Source organism: Protopterus annectens, chromosome 5.part0 (assembly GCF_019279795.1).
Source record: "Protopterus annectens isolate FY-2018-M chromosome 5.part0, PAN1.0, whole genome shotgun sequence".
Classification (NCBI taxonomy): Eukaryota; Metazoa; Chordata; order Ceratodontiformes; family Protopteridae; genus Protopterus; species Protopterus annectens.
The window spans coordinates 550696541-550715444 of record NC_056735.1 but is presented as its reverse complement, the minus strand read 5'-3'; the positions used below and the strand labels follow the sequence as shown (position 1 = coordinate 550715444).

At 36.2% G+C, this 18904-nt stretch overlaps 1 protein-coding gene across 1 annotated transcript in view; it reads right to left on the bottom strand.

The window, feature by feature from the left end:
- Positions 1 to 18904, bottom strand: part of CADM2 (cell adhesion molecule 2) — a gene marked incomplete at its 5' end in the record, with an annotated part of 1428667 nt that overhangs the window by 369594 nt on the left and 1040169 nt on the right. Inside the window, one exon of the mRNA XM_044071843.1 lies at positions 9671 to 9841. Coding sequence (XP_043927778.1) covers positions 9671 to 9841 — 171 coding nt within the window. The remainder of the gene's footprint in view (positions 1 to 9670; positions 9842 to 18904) is intronic.

Genomic DNA, 18904 nt, shown 5'->3' with positions numbered 1-18904 from the left:
AAGAAAAACACAATAAGGGAAACCTCATTGTAGAGGAGAAATTCCTCCTGATATCAGCATATGTATTATTAAAGCAGACCTTTGGCCAGACCTCTTATACAAGAGCTGTGTAATAGGTAACTTTGCATTCTTACTAAAAATAAGAAAACAGGATTCAATATTGCATTGCTTGTCCAAACCCCTATTTCTTAAGTTAAAAAAGGCTTGACAAGAGCAAAAGCACACTTTTCTTTTTTTTTAACTTAAAACTAGACAACTTTGACAATGTTCTATATTAATAATGTGTGTGCTGATATCAAGGGTAATTCTTCACGTATAATTAGCACAATTAGTTTTCCATTTGAATGCCCTGTCCTTCTATCTGTCTGTATTTCGATCTTTTAAATATTAGTAATGTTATTTTTTTTTTCAGCCAAGACTCTGGTTCATTATAAACCTAGTCATCCTGCCTATTTTGTCAGTGCCACACATTGTTTTAGTATTAACTCATCAAAACCCATTCTACTGAGATCATCTTACCTAACACATAACATGTCAAAGCAAAATGCAATACACTTCGAAGTTTAGCACCCTCATAAATGATTCCAAGGCAATGGATGGAGAGGGTCTCCTGATTTGTGAGAATGTGTTACTAAAGTCTCACTCTCATAATGAAAATCAGTAATTTATCTGCTGAATTCAGCTAAACTGTCAATCAATAGTCAGCCATCAATGACGTAAGACATGCTGTTTTGGACTTCAGTTCTCCACAGTTCCTATTCAGTAGCTTATTATGTAAAGATAAGACATGTCTGATGTAGCTACAGTAAAATGAAAGAATCCATTTGTGTTCTGAGGAAAATGATGGACTATGACCTTTTCTATTCTATACTTGGTGTCAGCCACTGTGTGCAATGTACCATAGCAGCCTGCATTATTTGTACATTATCCTGTAGACACACACCTTTGAAACATGGCACCAGCAAGAGATTTAATGTCAGTAACATCTGCCTTATCCAGGGCTCTAGACTTCCTTTTTGTTGATACCATTTATTAATAAACAAAGTCCAGTTTAAGGATTAATTAGGATGGTACCAAGTTATTATTTAAGACATAGCTGTTTATACACCATCCTTTATGGAAATGTTTCTTGAGAGTATATCAGTTGTATGTTTTATCCAGACTAATCTATTGAGAGGTTTACAATGATGCATCCCTGAGGACATTTCTAATACATGTTTAGCAATTCTTTTGTAGAGCACTTCCAGTCGGTAGTGGATGTGTGCAGAATGAATGCTCATTATATGAGATCTGTGCACTAAATTATGCAAGAGTAAATCCAGGGAAACATTTATTTTGTTATCCCTAATTAGTGTATTACATCCATTTGTGATGCATTATTTGAAAGTGATATCAAAATTATACATTTGTAAGGACAGAAGTGTTAAACTGAGGATTATATTTTGCTTGGATTTTTTTTTCTTCCATTGTGTGATGTTTTTGTAATTTTGATATTAAATGATGGTTTATTACATACAGCTACACTGATTTGTTTTCAACTGGCTAACGATTTGATATGCCCTAAGCAGCCAAAGATGGAATATTGTTTAGGTAGATTACTATTATTTTTATTCTGTTTGCCAACAGTGCATTGCTTTTATTTCTTTATTTTTCCATTTTAGCAGCAGTCTTCTACTGTTGTGCCAGCTGGTTACCAAGATAACAGCAGGCTGCAAGGCTTTTGAAAATGTATGCATATTATCTTAGCTAAACAGCAGGGTGAAATATCTGCATACAATAGTAATAATAACATTCTCTTGTGTATTTTGCTGTCTGTATGTGATGAGAGTGAATAACAGTCGTACTAAAATGTACTCTTGAGGCACACAAGCTCTTAAGAGATAAGGTAAAGAGCAAGTATCTTGGCAAACTATTACTTTTTTATAGCAAACCAAATAGATTCTAATGCAGGTTCGACCCTGGTAATGAAACCAGGCTCACTGAGATGATTAGCTAGTGGTCTGTGACTCAAAGTGCTGAAAGCCTTTTACAAGTTCATATAAAGGGTAGACGCATAACAGCACTTATCCGAGGAAGATATACAGTTAGTCATGTTGACAACAGCCATGTCATTTCCACATCCTCTTCTAAGTCTATGCTTTATTTATCTCTTTATTTATTTACAAAATATGCTGCTCTTCTATTTGATCAGTTATTTGCTGTTTTCCTTTGCTATCGTTTTTAACAATCTTTACTGAGAACTTCATACCCTCCTTTTCACAATGGAGTGATTCTACCCTTCTGTAATTCAAACATCATACCCATTCTCCAAGTTTATTTTTATTAATATAATCAGCAGTAGAGCAAAGATTGTGCATCTTGTCTTACAAAGGCAAGGGTGGGTTGTCAGCGACTGCAGCCCTATGTTGTTCAACCTAATAGTCATCAGAGTGCTGTGGCTATGAGAGATAAAAACATAAGCCTTACTTTTTCAAACATATCAGGTTCTATTACAGAGTCTGTAATTACATTATCCCACTACTCTGTACAAGCAGGTAGAAATCCTTTAAGGCATGTGATCACAGAGATGATTTGGCAGAGTACTGACATGTACAAAGTAACTTAGATCCTTTGTGACTTAAGTGCACCAGCATGTATGAAGTGACTTAGATCCTTTGCGACTTCACTACACAAACGTATGAAGTAACTTAGATCATTTGTGACTTCAGTACCAGCATGTACGAAGTGACTTTGATCCATTGTGGCTTCAGTGTACTAGTATGTACAGATTAACTTACATACTTTGGTGTATCATCATGAATGAAATGACTTAGATCCATTATGACTTCAGAGTACCAGCATGTACTCATATCAAGTGAATTAGATCCCTTGTGACTTCAGTGTACCAGAATATACAAATTGAGTTTGATCCTTTGTGACTTCAGACTGCCAGCATGTACAAAGTGACTTAGCTTTGTTGTGACTTCAGTGTACCAGCGTGTATGAAATGACTTAGATCCCTTGTGTGCCAGCATGTATGAAGTGACTTAGATCCTTTGTAACTTCAGCATACCAGAAAATGTCCATCCAGTCTTGCAGCTCTATTAGCTAGTTGTCAGTGGATCATTGGTATAACATTAATACTCTGCTTAATGGGTAGTTTCAAACCTAGTATACTAAAGTCCTGTAATAGTATCAGCTTTGGGTTTATCGTGTTTTTCCAGACGACACAATACCATGTCAACATTTCTCAATGATTTTAAGCCTGCATAGTTTTTGGGGGGTTACAGACTGTAACATTTTCAGCAACGCTTATGTCCATGTCAAGCTGAATATCACAATACTGAATTTTACACCATCATTTATAACAAATGCCACACCCATTCTTCTGACTGTGAGATGACATAAGATACTCTGGCCAACTTTCAACAGCTTAACTGACAAGGCCTCTCAAGCAAACATGCAGGCTATCAGCATATTAAATGAGAAACAAATACAAGAAAAAGCAAAGTTTAAGCTATGTGACAATAATCTCAGTATAAAAGTGGGTATCAGTACTACTTTTGTTACTGTCTGTTGTTTGCATGAGCTACATCAGTTTTACTCAGGTAAATCACAAGGTAGTGCTATAAATACTAAGTCTTGTTTGAATGACAGTGAGTCTGCATATTTCTGCATTACATATAGAGAATTGTTGTTAGTACCTAACACAGATACATTTTCAGAAACAGTAGCCTAGTATTTTGCGAGAAAATCATATTTGTGAAGGCTACGATACTTCAAGCTATGAATACGATCTTTCAAACTAAACTGTACATAGTCCTTCTGATGCTCTCCATTTGCAACCAACCTTATGTTTTATGTAAAATGCATTATTTAAATATTGTAATCTTTAACTACAGTCTATTATACAAATGTATAACAACAGCAAAGGCTGACAGTCTTTGCATTTCTACTAAGCAACAGACCAGATACCCCATAGTGAAAATGCTTATATTGTTAACTTTGAATCAGATTCAGAAACTCTAAGCATAAAAAATTTGAAAAAGAAAAAAACAGTTCACTTAAAGTGCTTATTTCCGACTGCTTTTCTATCTTGGTATGCATGTCTCATTTCAAAAGACAGTTGCTTAACTATAGATAAAATATTTTTGTCACTTTTTCCTTTCAATGCCTGCATGCAATGAAGTTCTGTCCCCTGCTTTAAACATACCTCAGCTGCCTACTCTGCATCTCCAGTGAAAGGAATGATTGAAAAAAACATGTTCTGACAACATCCTGGCTTCTATACATGCTCAAATTGACCAATGGTCATAATGTTTGGTGAGATCATTTGTCCTGGTCATTCTGCTACTCTTACAAAAACATTCATGGAACTATGCTAGTTGTTAGTTCTGTAGTAAACCAAACTGGCCTGCTTCATCAGTAGTAGAAAAACACTCAAAGAACCACCTTCCTCGGCAGTGTCACTCAGATCTTGGAAAAATAATGCCAAGTTGCCTGGGATGTACAGTTGTGATTTAAAGAGCTACTATGTACATGTATGTGCCATCCTGCTCTTGTTGCAACTGACAGATTTCACTATATTAAAGATTCTGCTTTGATGCAGCGGCCATGATGGGTACACTGTATTCCATCTGTGGAGAAGGGCCATTTATTAACAGCAGCTCTTCCTTTACCAAGAGAAAGAAAATTAAATATTTTATTGTACCAGATTTCACTTTGATATTAGTGGTTTTATACATGTTTTTGTAGGTTGATATTGAGGTCTAGCCATAGACTGAGGTATTCATAATTTGACCTTTTTCTATTGATTCCTGACTGAAGTAAATAATGGCCAGTTTGCTAGGTATGAACATTTCTTGAGTTCTATGGAGCATGGCATAGGGTTTCAGTTTGTTTAGAATTAGTCTGTGTATAAGAAGTCAGTCAGATAGCTTTATATGTCTATTTTCAGGTGATTTTGATCAGTAAATAAGAAAGTCTGGCTCTACAAATGATCATGTCATCTGATATATGCAAAAAAATCTGTGGAGCATTTGCTGATAAATAGTGAGAAAAGTACAAGTGAGTGACCAGAGCCTTGTGGTACTCTTATGGCAGACATTGTAAAAGGGGAGGCGGGTAGTTCAAATTGCACTTTATATAGCATGCTGGAAAGGAATGATTCAAAACATTTCATTGTTGTACAGCTAATTCCTCTAGAAAGTTGAGAGTTTATTAGTAAGAAGTAGTCTGCTATGTGAAATGGTTTGGTTAGGTCTACAGAAAGAGAGCTGTTGTTAATTTACCTGTGCCTGTGGCGATACGTTCATCATCTGTAAATGTTAAATGAGAAGTCATAGTACTTCTATGAGACCAGAATCCATGTTATAAAAGGAGATGGATTTGTTATGCTTGCAGGTACCCTGTGAACTGAAGGCAGATCTGCCTTTCAAATATTTTGCAAAGGGTGGGTAAAATGAACAGAAACCATTGGACTAAGACTGTTTGGATGATTTTGGAATGGGCCTGACAACAGTAGTTTTCTTCTGGGATTGCATGATACAGGTGGTTAGACAAATGTTAAATGTGTGCATGAGAAAATGGCTGCGGTACTTATGACAGAGGGAAACAAACCAAGAATGTTGGCCTTCACTCCCACGAGTCATTGAATGGAATAAAACTGGGTAGCAATATTTTTGTGCCTGATTCATATGAGGTTATACTGCAGGGTTAGTGGATCTAAAGAAGGGGCTGCATTACATAAACTGGAGCTAGGTTTTGAGAAACTGTGCAGTGATGAGAAATCTTGTTGAATGCTTTGCTGAGACAGTGATCCAGCGGCTTTGGAAATGGTCCCATTAAGTGGATAGGTATTAGCTAAAATATGTCCTGATTTCTTAATAACCGAACACCAGTATTTTTTCTGGTTTAATTAGGGAGTATATTGCGATTATCTAAGAAGGCTGAATTTATGTTGTCTCGTTTTTTTTTTTTTTTTTTTGGATGAGAGCCCCACTTCAGTGCTTTGTATCTAAGTCTTTATACGTTTTTTTAATTCTCAGAAAGGCTAAACAATTCTGGAATTTTTTTTGAGATGCAATACATGATTTGTGAGGGAAATAGCAAAATGTAGGAGTATAGTTTGGCTAGGTATGCAGACCAGCTGTTTTTTTGGATTTTGGTTTGATGGTTTTGGATTTTGGGTGTAAAGAGATAAGGAGATGATTGTAGGCTATGAATTTTCAAAAGTGATTGGACTGTGATCATGGATGCGAGGCAGGTGGGTGGTTATTTTTCAGATGGAGCAGGGAGCTATTTGCTAGGACTAGCTAAAAGAGAGAGTGTCCACCAGTTTTGAAATTAGATCTAGTGTGTTTAAAAAAAAACCTTGTACTCAATAACATCTACACTAAGTGACCATTAAGTGTACACCATTCTGAATGAACAGACTTAACTCACACCTTTGTCTTCCTAATTTTAGTTTTCCTTCTGATATTCTTGCAGCTTTGAATATTGAAAGGCTTCATAAAGTTTACTACAAAGAGTAGGCTACATGTACACGTAGTGTAATCTTTCTGAATGACTAGAAAGTACAAAAAATGTTTGTCTACCAATTGAGATAAATCAATGAAAAGACAGAGTTGCCAGAGAAAGTGCTGAGTCAGTACTGACATGGAATTTGCCTAACCAGTCTGTTCTAAAATCCAGCCAAAACACTATAACACACAAAGGCAATACTCATGTTGATGTAATAGTGAAAAGTCCCATTCTTAGGAATTGTTGCAGTGATGAGCAGACAAACAGCATGTCTGCCAAAACAACAGAGACTACTATTTTATTTTATAAAGAATCTAATTTGTCCAACTGTGGTTGATTATAGCAATAACCCACACCTGGGTGTGGGTAATGCTGGATTTACCCATGGTTGGCGTGGTTTGGTCCCGAGGGTGAAGCCCGAGGGACCAAACAAAGACAACCGTGGGTAAATCCAGCATTACCCACACCCAGAAGTGGGTTATTGCTATTATACAATGATATTATTTAAGAAAAGAAATAATTACTTTTCTTAAATAATGGCATTGTATAATGCCTCTTTGCTGCCCTTCCGCAGCTGTCTGGTGTTCCGTGGCAGTTCTGATGTACTGCGCATGCCTACGCAGTACATCAGAGTTGTGGGCAAAAGCAACGGAGAACGCAAGATCTCCGTTGCTTTTACTCTCGCAATGTTAAATGGGTTAAACATAGCGAGACAGCTTTAAAATAAGCAACGGAGATCTCCGTTGCTTATTTTAAAGCTGTCTCGCTATGTTAAACCCATTTAACATAGCGAGACAGGTTAAAGCAACGGAGATCGCAAGATCTCCGTTGCTTTACATTGTGTCGCTATGTTAAAGGAGTTTAACATAGCGAGACAGCTTTAAAAAGCAACGGAGATTTGCGTTGCTTTTTTTAAACCTGTGTCGCTATGTTAAACTCTTTTAACATAGCAAGACAGTGTTTTATACTAACGGAAAAAGTCCGGGCGACCGGACCTTTTTCCGTTAGTATATTGAGGGATTTACAACGGGCACGCTGGTTGGGCTGGCCAATCAGCGTGCACGTTTTAGAGGAGGCATTGTATAATAATCATATTATTAACTCCCCAAGTGATGTTGACATCCTACAGAAAGGCCTCAATGAGATCAACAACTGGTGTCAAAACAATGGCCAATGCCAAAAAATGTGTCTTCATCCCCTTTGGGAAAAACCCGGTTCCCTTGAATTACCACATTGAAGGTAGTCCACTGAACACAGAAGGCATTATAAGAGATCTGGGAACACAGGTTTCCAGGAACCTCTCTTTTGACCACCACTTTGCCACTGTGGTCAGAAAGTCCTTGTATGTGGCACATCTCATTACTAAGGGTTTTGCATCCAGGAAGAAAGAGGTCATTGTCTCCCTCTACTCTTCCCTCATTAGGCCAATCATCAAGTACAATGCCCCATTTGGCATTTACCTCATTAGACACCTGCAACAACTCGACAGGCTGCAAAAGTACCTCACAAAGAGGATCCTAGGCCTTAAACACTTGTCCTATATGGACAGACTAAAAAAACTCCAACTATTCTCTGTCTCATATAGCCTACTTAGAGGCGATCTCTGCTTGACTTACAAAGCCATGTCTGACTAAGCTCTGTTAGAAATGCTACATCTAAAGAAATCCCAATCCCTCAGCACCACATGCTCCAGAGACCTCAACCTTATTACCACAATCAAATGAACATGCTGGAGGGACAGATTCATAACCCAGAGACTGCCCTTGCTATGGAACAGACTCCCCATACATGTCAAACAGAGCACCTCACTGGCCCTCTTCAAGAGAAATCTTAATGAGTGGATGGGAAATAGAAAATTCATCCCAAGGATCATTCCAGTGGCTTTCCTCGACAGAGGCACTAGGAACTAAGGTTGGGTGGCACGATGACAGGGTAATCCTGTGGGCTAGGCTTGTAAAGGCTCCAGGGCCATTAGCATAGTACATACCTATGAACCTATAAAAAGCCAACTAGGTATGACAATGATGTATCATTTTATAATAGCAGATATGCTATTTCAGCACTGTAAATAAATTGTGTTAATTATTAACATCTGTATTCTATTGTACAGTCTATTTTGCATATATTACTAACTTGTACTATTATTCTAATGCTTGCATTCAGGCTTAAGGAGAGTGATGTGATGTGCAAATCAGTGCACATTGAGTTCCCACAGCAGCTTGCATGTGAGACAACACCTGACTGCATCTCTCTCTTGAACTGCTGCCTCATAAATGAATACTATGTTTCAATCTATGTAAGCAATGCTGTTGCTCAATATTACTTTTGCTTCAATTACAATAAATGATATAACACAACTATTGGAAATTCTGACAACAGAATTGTAACTACCATCTTTTGCCTTTATGGTGAAACAAAGAATACATTTCTGACTACCTGATCTGCTTGGTCAAGGAAGTTAATGGGTAACTCTAGAAATTCAGTTCTGAAAACTAACATCATATGAAGGACTATTATTTCTTATTTTTCAGCCGATAGCATGAAGCTCACTGTTTTAAGCACATATTAAAATTTGACAACTAAAATTTATAGAAATAAGTTAAAAGTACAATTTATTTTCTTATTTTTCTTCTACATCAATGTGGTCAGCATAGCTTTTAAATGTATTGCAGTAGGACATGACTTTAGGCAGAGTAATCAACACATTTCATTCACCAAAACTTTGATAAAAAATACTGCAAAAACATTCAAAAGCAAAATTCCAGTGCTATATATCTGAGACCCAGAGATTTAAGTAAAATGATATGTACTACTGTAAATTGTTTTCCTTTTAAATGAGAAAAAAAACTGCTGCCTGTGCTTAACACATCTGCCAGGGGTAAATAACACTTGAAATAATTATAACTAATCGAAGATCAAGCTGCATCACTTAAAAAAATATTTTGCAGACATACAAAGTAGTTACATTTAAAAAAGCATTTATTTTTATGTGTCACATAGAAATTTTATCAATTTATCTGCTGACTGCAGGTTTACTTTGTAATATTGCTACTGACTTTTTCTGATTTGTGCACAGGAACACCATGATATGATTCTATGTTTGCTTTCATAGTGCTTCATGTTGTATTTAATATTTGCAGAATATGCTCATATGATATGATTTACTTACAGTGAACAATAAGTTGCTGTTTTGCTATCTGAGGAATGGAACTGAGAGATTCATGGTCAATTCTGCAACTTATAACTACACCATCGTCTCTGCGGTCAGCCCTGAAGTCGAGTGTGCTGAAAACAGTAAATGTTCTTTTGTGTGTGTCCTCTTCTTTCAAAAATAAGAAATCTGCAAAGAACAGAAAAGGTGAATGATTAACAACAGCATTATAAAGTCTAATTCAGGCATTCTTGAGTCAAACAGAAAATTTTATCTTCATGTAAAACCTTTTTTGTGCCCATTAGTGACAACTATGTATAAATATATTAAATAAAATGTACAAGGACAGGTGTGCTAGCCTCAGTAATTACTATATGACTTCTCTTCAAATAAGCATTTGCCACCACACACTCTATTGATCATACAAAACTGATAAATGGTGTCAGCAAAATGAAATTCAATGCAAAGCACAGTCATACTGAGAGAGGGACATGTCCTTGGACCTCATTTCAAAGGAATGGGACTCCTGTACCTCTCAAATTAAAACATAAATCTTGAAGCCTTCTGCTTGCCAGTGAAAATAAAATTCCCACATTCAATAATTTCAGATGAAATGCATCTTTAAAACAAGAAGTTTTCAATAATCGTTAATAAGTTAACATGCATTTCCTTAACTCCTAAAATCAGTCACAAAAATGTTTCAGCTTTATAATACAGGTTAACTTTGTCTTCATGTTTGTTAAGGTGCTTGTAATCTAAGCGCTGAGTACAAAAAAAGTTAAAATGTAAAAAACAGTAGCAATAAAAAAGATATAATAATTAAAGACAAAGGCTTTCATAGTAACAGTGAAAGCTGAATACAAAAGGGCAATGATCACAGTGAAACTGTAAAAAAAAACACAAAAAACAACAAAAAATAACATAATTGGCATTTATTCCATAATATGCAACAGAACAACATACCAAAGTACTCTGAAATGCATAAAGAATCAGAACAAGACCTTGTGTTGGTTTTGCTCCATTTTATATATATATATATATATATATATATATATATATATATATATATATATATGTATATTGTACTCTGGTCACACAATACTTCACATCTACAAATCAACAACCTCAAAAGGTTGCACATGATTCACAAAACTAACAGCATCTATGTGTGTGCTAGTCACATTAGAGTAACTAATGGGACTACAACCAACCCAGTAGATGTCATAGTTGTGAAAGAAGTGATCCTTTTGCCCTGATATATTGCTCAAAATATAGAACAAAGGAGCATGCCAGCATGATATATATATACATACATATATATATATATATATATATATATATATATATATATATATTTATAAATAGATAGGTATATATATATATATATATATATATATATATATATATATATATATATATATATCGTTTCACTTTATAATCTCGAAATACTAAAATATTGAATTTTAGTATTTCTAGACTATGAAGTCAAAAGTGCAGTTACTCGAAACTGCACAATATTGAATTCAGAAATGTCGAATCTGCCTTTTTGTTGTCATGTTCGTGATGTGCAGTGTGGTTTGTGGATTTAGCTGGGGCTTCAGCTAAGTGGCGTTCTTGTAAGGGTATTGGGTAGGGATTTTAGTGTGTGTGAGTCTGTGTAGTGGTGAGTTTCATGTGTTTGTGTGTTTAGTGCGACCTTGGGGTTAGTATATATAAGTAGCGTGGGTGTGGGGGGAGCAGCCTCCCACACAGGGGGTGCAGGGGGCTTGCCTCCCTGCTTGTAGTTAGAGTAGGTGTGTTTGTTTGTTATGTTGTGTTTGTGTGTGTTGTTATGTTTGTTATAGTGTCGCTTGGTAAGTGTATGTGTGCTTGTTTGTGTGGTGCTGTGTGTATGTGAATGATCGCAATTTTGAATTTCGCTGTTGTGGGGTCTCAATTTTTTTGGCCTTTCGGCTTTATAGTCTTGAGATGCTAAAATTTTGTATTTTAGTATTTCAAAATTTTAAAGTGAATCTATATATATATATATATATATATATATATATATATATATATATATACGACATCTATATGGAATCCTGTGTGGTACAGATAAACCTATTACTACAACCAAATATTCCCTGCCCAGCCTATCTGAACTCAAATAGAAACCAATCCCGATCAATATCATAATATAGTAATGAAAATACCTTTGCCATCATACCTAATGAGCAGCCTTCACACCTTTTAAAAGAAAAAGTCATGGACATTCAGAACTGCCATTTAGCTGCAACACCTGATATTCTTTAAGGTTAATTTGCATATATCCCATGTTGCCTCTGATGCAAGAGGTTTAAAGTATCAACACAGTGGAAAGCCTAGCTTGGCTAGATTTTTCTTTTTGTGTTTTTTAACCAATTGTTTTTTCTGTGTGACCTTTTTACTTATTGTTTTAGTTTGTTAGGTGGGATATGTTGTAGACACCCTAATAATTATGGATATCAGCTGGGTATGACAACCCTGTGTTTCCAAATGTTAGCCAAATGTTCCTCATATGTTGTGCTGATAATGTTATAAGAAAGCAGAAACATTCATATTCACAGTTAGAGAGGTTTGTCTTTACTGGCCTAAAATTGTCCATAAATAGACTTAAAAAGAAAAGTCATGGATATTTAGAATTGCCATTTAGTTGCAACACCTGATATCCTTGAAGAGTAATTAGGATATATCCCATGTTGCCTCTGATACAAGAGTTTTAAGGTATCAACACAGTAGAAAGTCTGGCTTGGCTAGATTTTTCTTGTGTGTTTTTTAACCAATTGATATTTCTGTGTGATCTTTTTACTCATTGCCATACCTAATGAGTGAAACATTTTTATGAACTACTTCATAGGCATAGCAACAGAGAAGAGTTCAGCATGGGAAAACTATGTATTAAGGTATACATAGCATACTTTAGCACATAACTATTATGTACCATGCTGTATTGTGATGTAAATAAGGTGTGTAGTAGTGAAGGGTGTTTCTGCATATAAACAAAGGCCAGAAGAAAATACACATATATCTTTCCCTTTTTATTGGATCATCAGCATCTCACAACTGAATGATACTCCAAGTAAGAATTAATGTCTACATATAAAGTAAGCAATACTTTGTTTTCTCCTGAAGAAGGCCAATTAAAAGTACATTTTAAACAAGAAAAAGAAAGTCTCTCTGTCCACACTCAATTTTTAAAGAATGTAGCAACATGATTCCATTAAGGGTCTGCATCATGGAAAATATGCATACTTCAATCTGATTTATATAACTAATACAGAGAAGTAAAAGAAATTCAGTGCACTTTACAATTCACATGCTTGTATTAAAGAACCTCTGCCTTGATTCATATCACAGCAGACATTCAGTTATGTAGAAAAGAGCCATGCAGCTTTTATCAAATGAAATAAAATGCCTTACTTCTATAGATTAATTTCAATTATGCAGAAATAGTTAAGATCATTGTAACATACAAATGGCACTCATTACACAGATTGAGTTCCCTTAACTTAGTCATGGTATACCAGACATAGTATGCCACTTCTCAAGTTCATAGTTCTATTATTATGCTACATTTGTTAACTATCAAAGTCCATTGGGTGTCAGTATCTCTTTGAAAAGGGAGCAGAAGAATATTGCCTGCTGTGATTTACTTGGTTAGAATCACACAAAAGAGAACTACTAAACTAATGAAATAATTAAACTCGGGATCAGTAGATGAACGTGTTTAGCAGTTCATAGTCAATTAATTATAGCTGCAAAACTGCCACATAAAATTTCAAGAAAGGTGTGCATTTTAATATTATACTCATCCATTACCCTCACATTTCAAGTTGGCAAAAAATTGTGACACAGATACAAGAAAAAAGACTATGCTAAGCTAGATAACAAGTCTAGAGTAAGATTTGCATGAATTCTCTTTGGACATGAGTATGTGGATGCATAGAGGTGAAATGGGGAGCCATAAGCTGACCATATGATAGAAAACTACATGTACCCAGTGGAAGGATAGATGTTGGTGTTGATAAAATCAGAGCCTTCCCTCTGTTTAAAAATGAAAACCATTTGCCTTTTCACCATAAGTGCGATGTAGAAATAGCAGAAAACCCATAGTAAAAATATATGCATTTGCACGTAAACAGTATTCTATGGACATTTTACATCAAATGCCAGAAAGGATGAAGGAAAAGTATTTAACATAACGTTGTGGTACCATATCATGAAGTAGTTCATTCTCACTATACTTTGAGTCATAAATTAAATAAAAAATAGGGGTTTGGCAAAGAAATATAGCATAAATAAGTAGGAGACAGAGTAATACAGAAGACAAGAATTTAACATGACAGTATCTAGATATGGTGCAGGCCTTTTTATTTGTACTGATATTAGATAGAAGCCATTTTAAATGAAATAAAATTGTGAATGGTGTTTTACTTTGTTTCTAGTGGGATTTCAATTATCTAGACAGAATAGAAATTTGGAAAAAAATGTAACCCATTACTTCTCATGTCAAGATAACAGAAGCAGAGCAGCTGTGTGACAGAGGGATGTAGCTCTGGTTTTAACCATGCAACAATGATTTGATTAGTGGCCTTGGCACTGAAGGAGCCAGGCAGAGAAGAAGGAGCATTAAAGGAACATTGCCATCCTACCTGTTCCTGGGAGTTGTTGTCACCATGCAAACAGGGTACATTAGGTATATGATTTATCTGGGGTTTATCAGTGAAATCACCATGATGGACGGGTAAGGATGCTTAAAGTGTATGCCACTTGCAGAAATTAAGGGACATTTTCCATGCACAACCCATTGTATTCCATTTACTGACACCTTGCTTAACGTGTGCAGCTAAAGCTAGGATAAAAAACCCCAAAACAAATAACTATAATGACTGTCTGAATTATGACCACTACCAGTCAAAATTTGTTCTGGTAATGAAAAAAATAATGGGCTGATTGGTCTGGAGGGCCTGATGATCAAAAGATTGCAGCATCTAAGGAATGAAAAAAAAAAAAAGGTTAGCAAAAAGAGGACTGGCAAAGAAGCAGAGCAATGAGCTTCAGTCTCTAGGCCTAGGTTTGAGTTTCTCACTGTCTATGTGTATGACTAGGCCTAGGTTTGAGTTTCTCACTGCCTACGTGTATGACTAGGCCTAGGTTTGAGTTTCTCACTGCCTATGTGTATGACTAGGCCTAGGTTTGAGTTTCTCACTGCCTATGTGTATGACTAGGCCTAGGTTTGAGTTTCTCACTGCCTATGTGTATGACGTTTGACTGTGAATACATTACTGAACCAGTAGTATCTTCAGACTACCCCAGAAGAGAAGCTTGTGTTTCTAGTGACATTAAGTAATTAACAGGAAAATAACGAAAATTCTATAGAATTTTGTAGTGCTTATATACACATAATGGGTAGTAGCATTCATTTCTTTATTGTAATACTTACACTACTATTTAGATAACAAGGAATTACACAAGGCATGTACTATTTAAAATTCAATTTAATATCTTCTGCTATGATACTGCATAATAACAAAATGCCTTGGTTGTAGATGCGAGAAAATCTTTAAAGTAACTAAACACCATAATTAAGTTCAGATTTTACTGTGATATGTAATCATGCTGACAATGTACTGTGCAGTCATCATGGCTTTGTTCTTATAAGTATTTTGAAATCTTAAGCAAATAATCAGGTTAACTTTATTTCTCATTACACCTTTCTAAACATACTGGAAAATATTAAGATACAACCAAACACCCTAATACTGGGTGATTTCAACTACCCTGCCATTAATTGGGAAAACTACTCATGTACCAACACCTTTGCCCAACGGTTCTTGGAGTTCATAAATTCCTACACTCTGGATCAACTAATCCTTAGTCCCACCAGGGGCTACAATATCCTAGACCTGGTCATTACCAACATGGGAAATCAATGCTCCACACCTATGGTCATACCGCATTGATCAGGTCTGACCATAAACTAATCGCCCTTGACATCCACATCTCACCCCCACCCCCCTAGTAAGCAAACCTCTGTAAAAAACTTCTCCAAAACCAACTTCATGCTACTCAAGTCAGAAGTGACAAACTTCATGACACAAATGCAGACAGGAACTGAAAGTTTGACTGCTGAATCGTACACTAAGGCACTGTACAAGCACATCCACTCGTGCATGAATTGTATCATCCCCAATAGAACCTAGACGCTCACCTTCAAAAAAAAAAGCCAATCTGGTGGTCCATTGCCATAAATAAATTTCACAACAAAAGGAAGAAACTGTTGCAGAAAAGAGGAAAATCACAGGATGCAAAAAACTCCCTTGCAGCCTCAGTAAGATGTTGAGATCCCTCATAAAGTCCTCCAAAGCTAGTTACGAAAATAAAATTGCCAAAGATTCCAAAGAGAACCACAAGGCATTCTATAGTTATGTCAAGAATCTAAATGGCAATGCTCAGATCTGCTCTGAGCTACAACAGAATGGCATTAAATATACTGATCCCAAGGATATTGCCAATATCCTAGCAGATCGATTCAGTGCAAACTTAAACCCACTCTCACCCCCTAAAGGGCCCATCTCAATAACAAAAGATTGCAAAATTCCGGTAATAACGGCCACACAGGTAACAAAATGCACTCTCCAAAGCTAAGAATACAGCATCCATGGGACCAGGTGACATCCCAAGCTGTGTACTACATGAACTACAGAATGAACTGGCACCTCACCTAAGTGTCATGTTTAATCATAGCCTCACCTCAGGCTTTGTGCCCACTAAGTGGCGCACAGCTACACTTATCCCACTCCACAAGGGGGGATTCACTTGGATCCCAGGAACTACCATCTAATCAGTCTGATGAGCCTGATCTGCAAGGCCATCGAAAGTATTATCATGAAACTTATAAACAAAGACATTGGCAACCTTCAAACAATGGACCCCATGCAGTTTGGGTTCATGAAGGGCTGATCTTAACTCCTGAACCTGATTGACTTCTTTGAATCAGTCTCCAAAGTCGTGGACAAGGGTAAGGTAGTCCACACAGCCTATCTGGACCTCGCCAAGGACTTCAATACCATCCACCACTCTGGTATCATAGATAAACTTAATAAGCTGGGCATAAATCCCTACATCACTCGATGGGTTGCCAACTGGCTTACTGACAGAACCCACACTGTAAAAGTAGCAGACTCCAAATCCAGCTCCAAACAAGTGGCAAGTGGAGTACCTCAGGGTTCAGTCCTAGGACCGCTCTTGTTTGGCATCTATTCTCTGAAGTACAGGCCAACACTAAGGGACTCTGGCTAACAAAGTTTGCAGATGACAAAAAATGTATAGTTATCCGTTTTGGGAAAAAAAATGTAGCTGTGAATTACCACATAGGTGGCAATACACTAAACACCAAAAGTGTAATAAGAGACTTAGGGACACAGGTGGACAGTGGTTTCACCTTCGATGACCACATCACCAGAACAGTTAGAAAATCTTTCTATGTGGCACACCTCATCACTAAGGGCTTTTCATCCAGAAGAAAGGAGGTCATTTTCCCACTGTACTCTTCCCTCATTATAGAATACAATGCCCCATTTGGTATATACCTCTCAAGACATCTTCAACAACTGGAAAGGCCGCAGAAATACCTCAATAAAAGAATCACAGGCCTAAAGCAGATGCCCTATGCTGACCATCTAAAAAAAACTCCGCCTATACTCTGTCGCATATCGTCTACTAGGAGGCAATCTCTGCTTAACATATAAGGCCATGTCAAACCCAGAGCTGTTGGACATGCTACACTTAAAGAAATCCCAATCCCTCAGAGCCACACGCTCCAGGGATGTAAACCTTGTCAGCACAATGAACAAAACATGCTGGAGGGATAGGTTCCTGACCCAGAGACTGCCCAGACTCTGGAATAGACTGCCCATACATGTCAAGCAGAGCGCCTCTTTGGCCCTCTTCAAAAGGAATCTTGATGATTGGATGGGAGATAGGAAATTCATCCCGGGGATCACGTCAGTAGCCCTGCTAGACAGGGGTCCAGGGAAGTAAATACTCTGGGAAGAAATAGCCAGGAAATTGTTATGGCTAGGCTTGTATAGACCCTAGGGCCAATAGCCTAGTACCAACCTATGAACCTATGAATTACACCATTCTGCCTTTAATAAACTCTGTATACAGCATTTATGTGTTTATATATATATATATATATATATATATATATATATATATATATATATATATATAGATATATATTGTATATATATATATATATATATATATATATATATATATATATATATATATATATTGCTTTTAGTTCTACTATTAATTAGTGGTATTTTATTTTATTCCTTTTTATTTTTATTTCTATATATGTTTATTTATTTATATATGTTTATTTATCTGATGTATATTTGTTATGTGTTGTTTTATTTTTATACATATATCTTTTATATGAATTTACATATATGTATATATATATATATATATATATATATATATATATATATATATATATATATATACATTAAGTTTTATGTGTGTGTGAATGTTCTTTATATACATAACTTTTTTACTGTCCGTTTAACATGGAATGCATTTTGTGTTTAGTCAGCATTTATTCCACTGCTGAATGGGTTAATTAATTAGTTAATTGATTCTTCTGCTGTAACTGGATTGGTTAGTACCATTTTAAATTTGTTTAAATTAACCTGATTGACTGTTTCTTGAGATTTGATGAAGCATGTTTTTGCATGTGAAAGCACTTATCCGTTGAATATACAATAAATTTAACTGAATTTTTTGAGCCTGGTGGTCTTGCCTTGTGTTTTTATCTTGGATTCTCTACAATTTCTTGGCTTAGACCTTTGGGTAGCAGGATACGTTTTTGCTTTTTTGTAGTCACTGTTACTTAACTGTATGCTGATTACACTCTGATATTCAGAAAACAGACAAATCAGCTAAATATCAAAATAGCATGTGACTTGACCTTAACAATGAAGCAGAGTTTAAACCAATAATTAATGAACAGCTTTGAAAGCTGCAGTGGTGGCTGGTGACTTCAAATCAAATGGGTGCTGCAGAAGACAGCTGAATGGGTGGGGTCAATTGGAAGGGGTGTGGCCAACTAGAAAGGGAAGGAGCTATGCTCAAAACTACAAAAACTGCAACTTTAATTAAATAAGCTGCCCTGGATGCCAAACCGTTATTATGAGAGTCCAATCAAGACAAAATGAAGTGTAG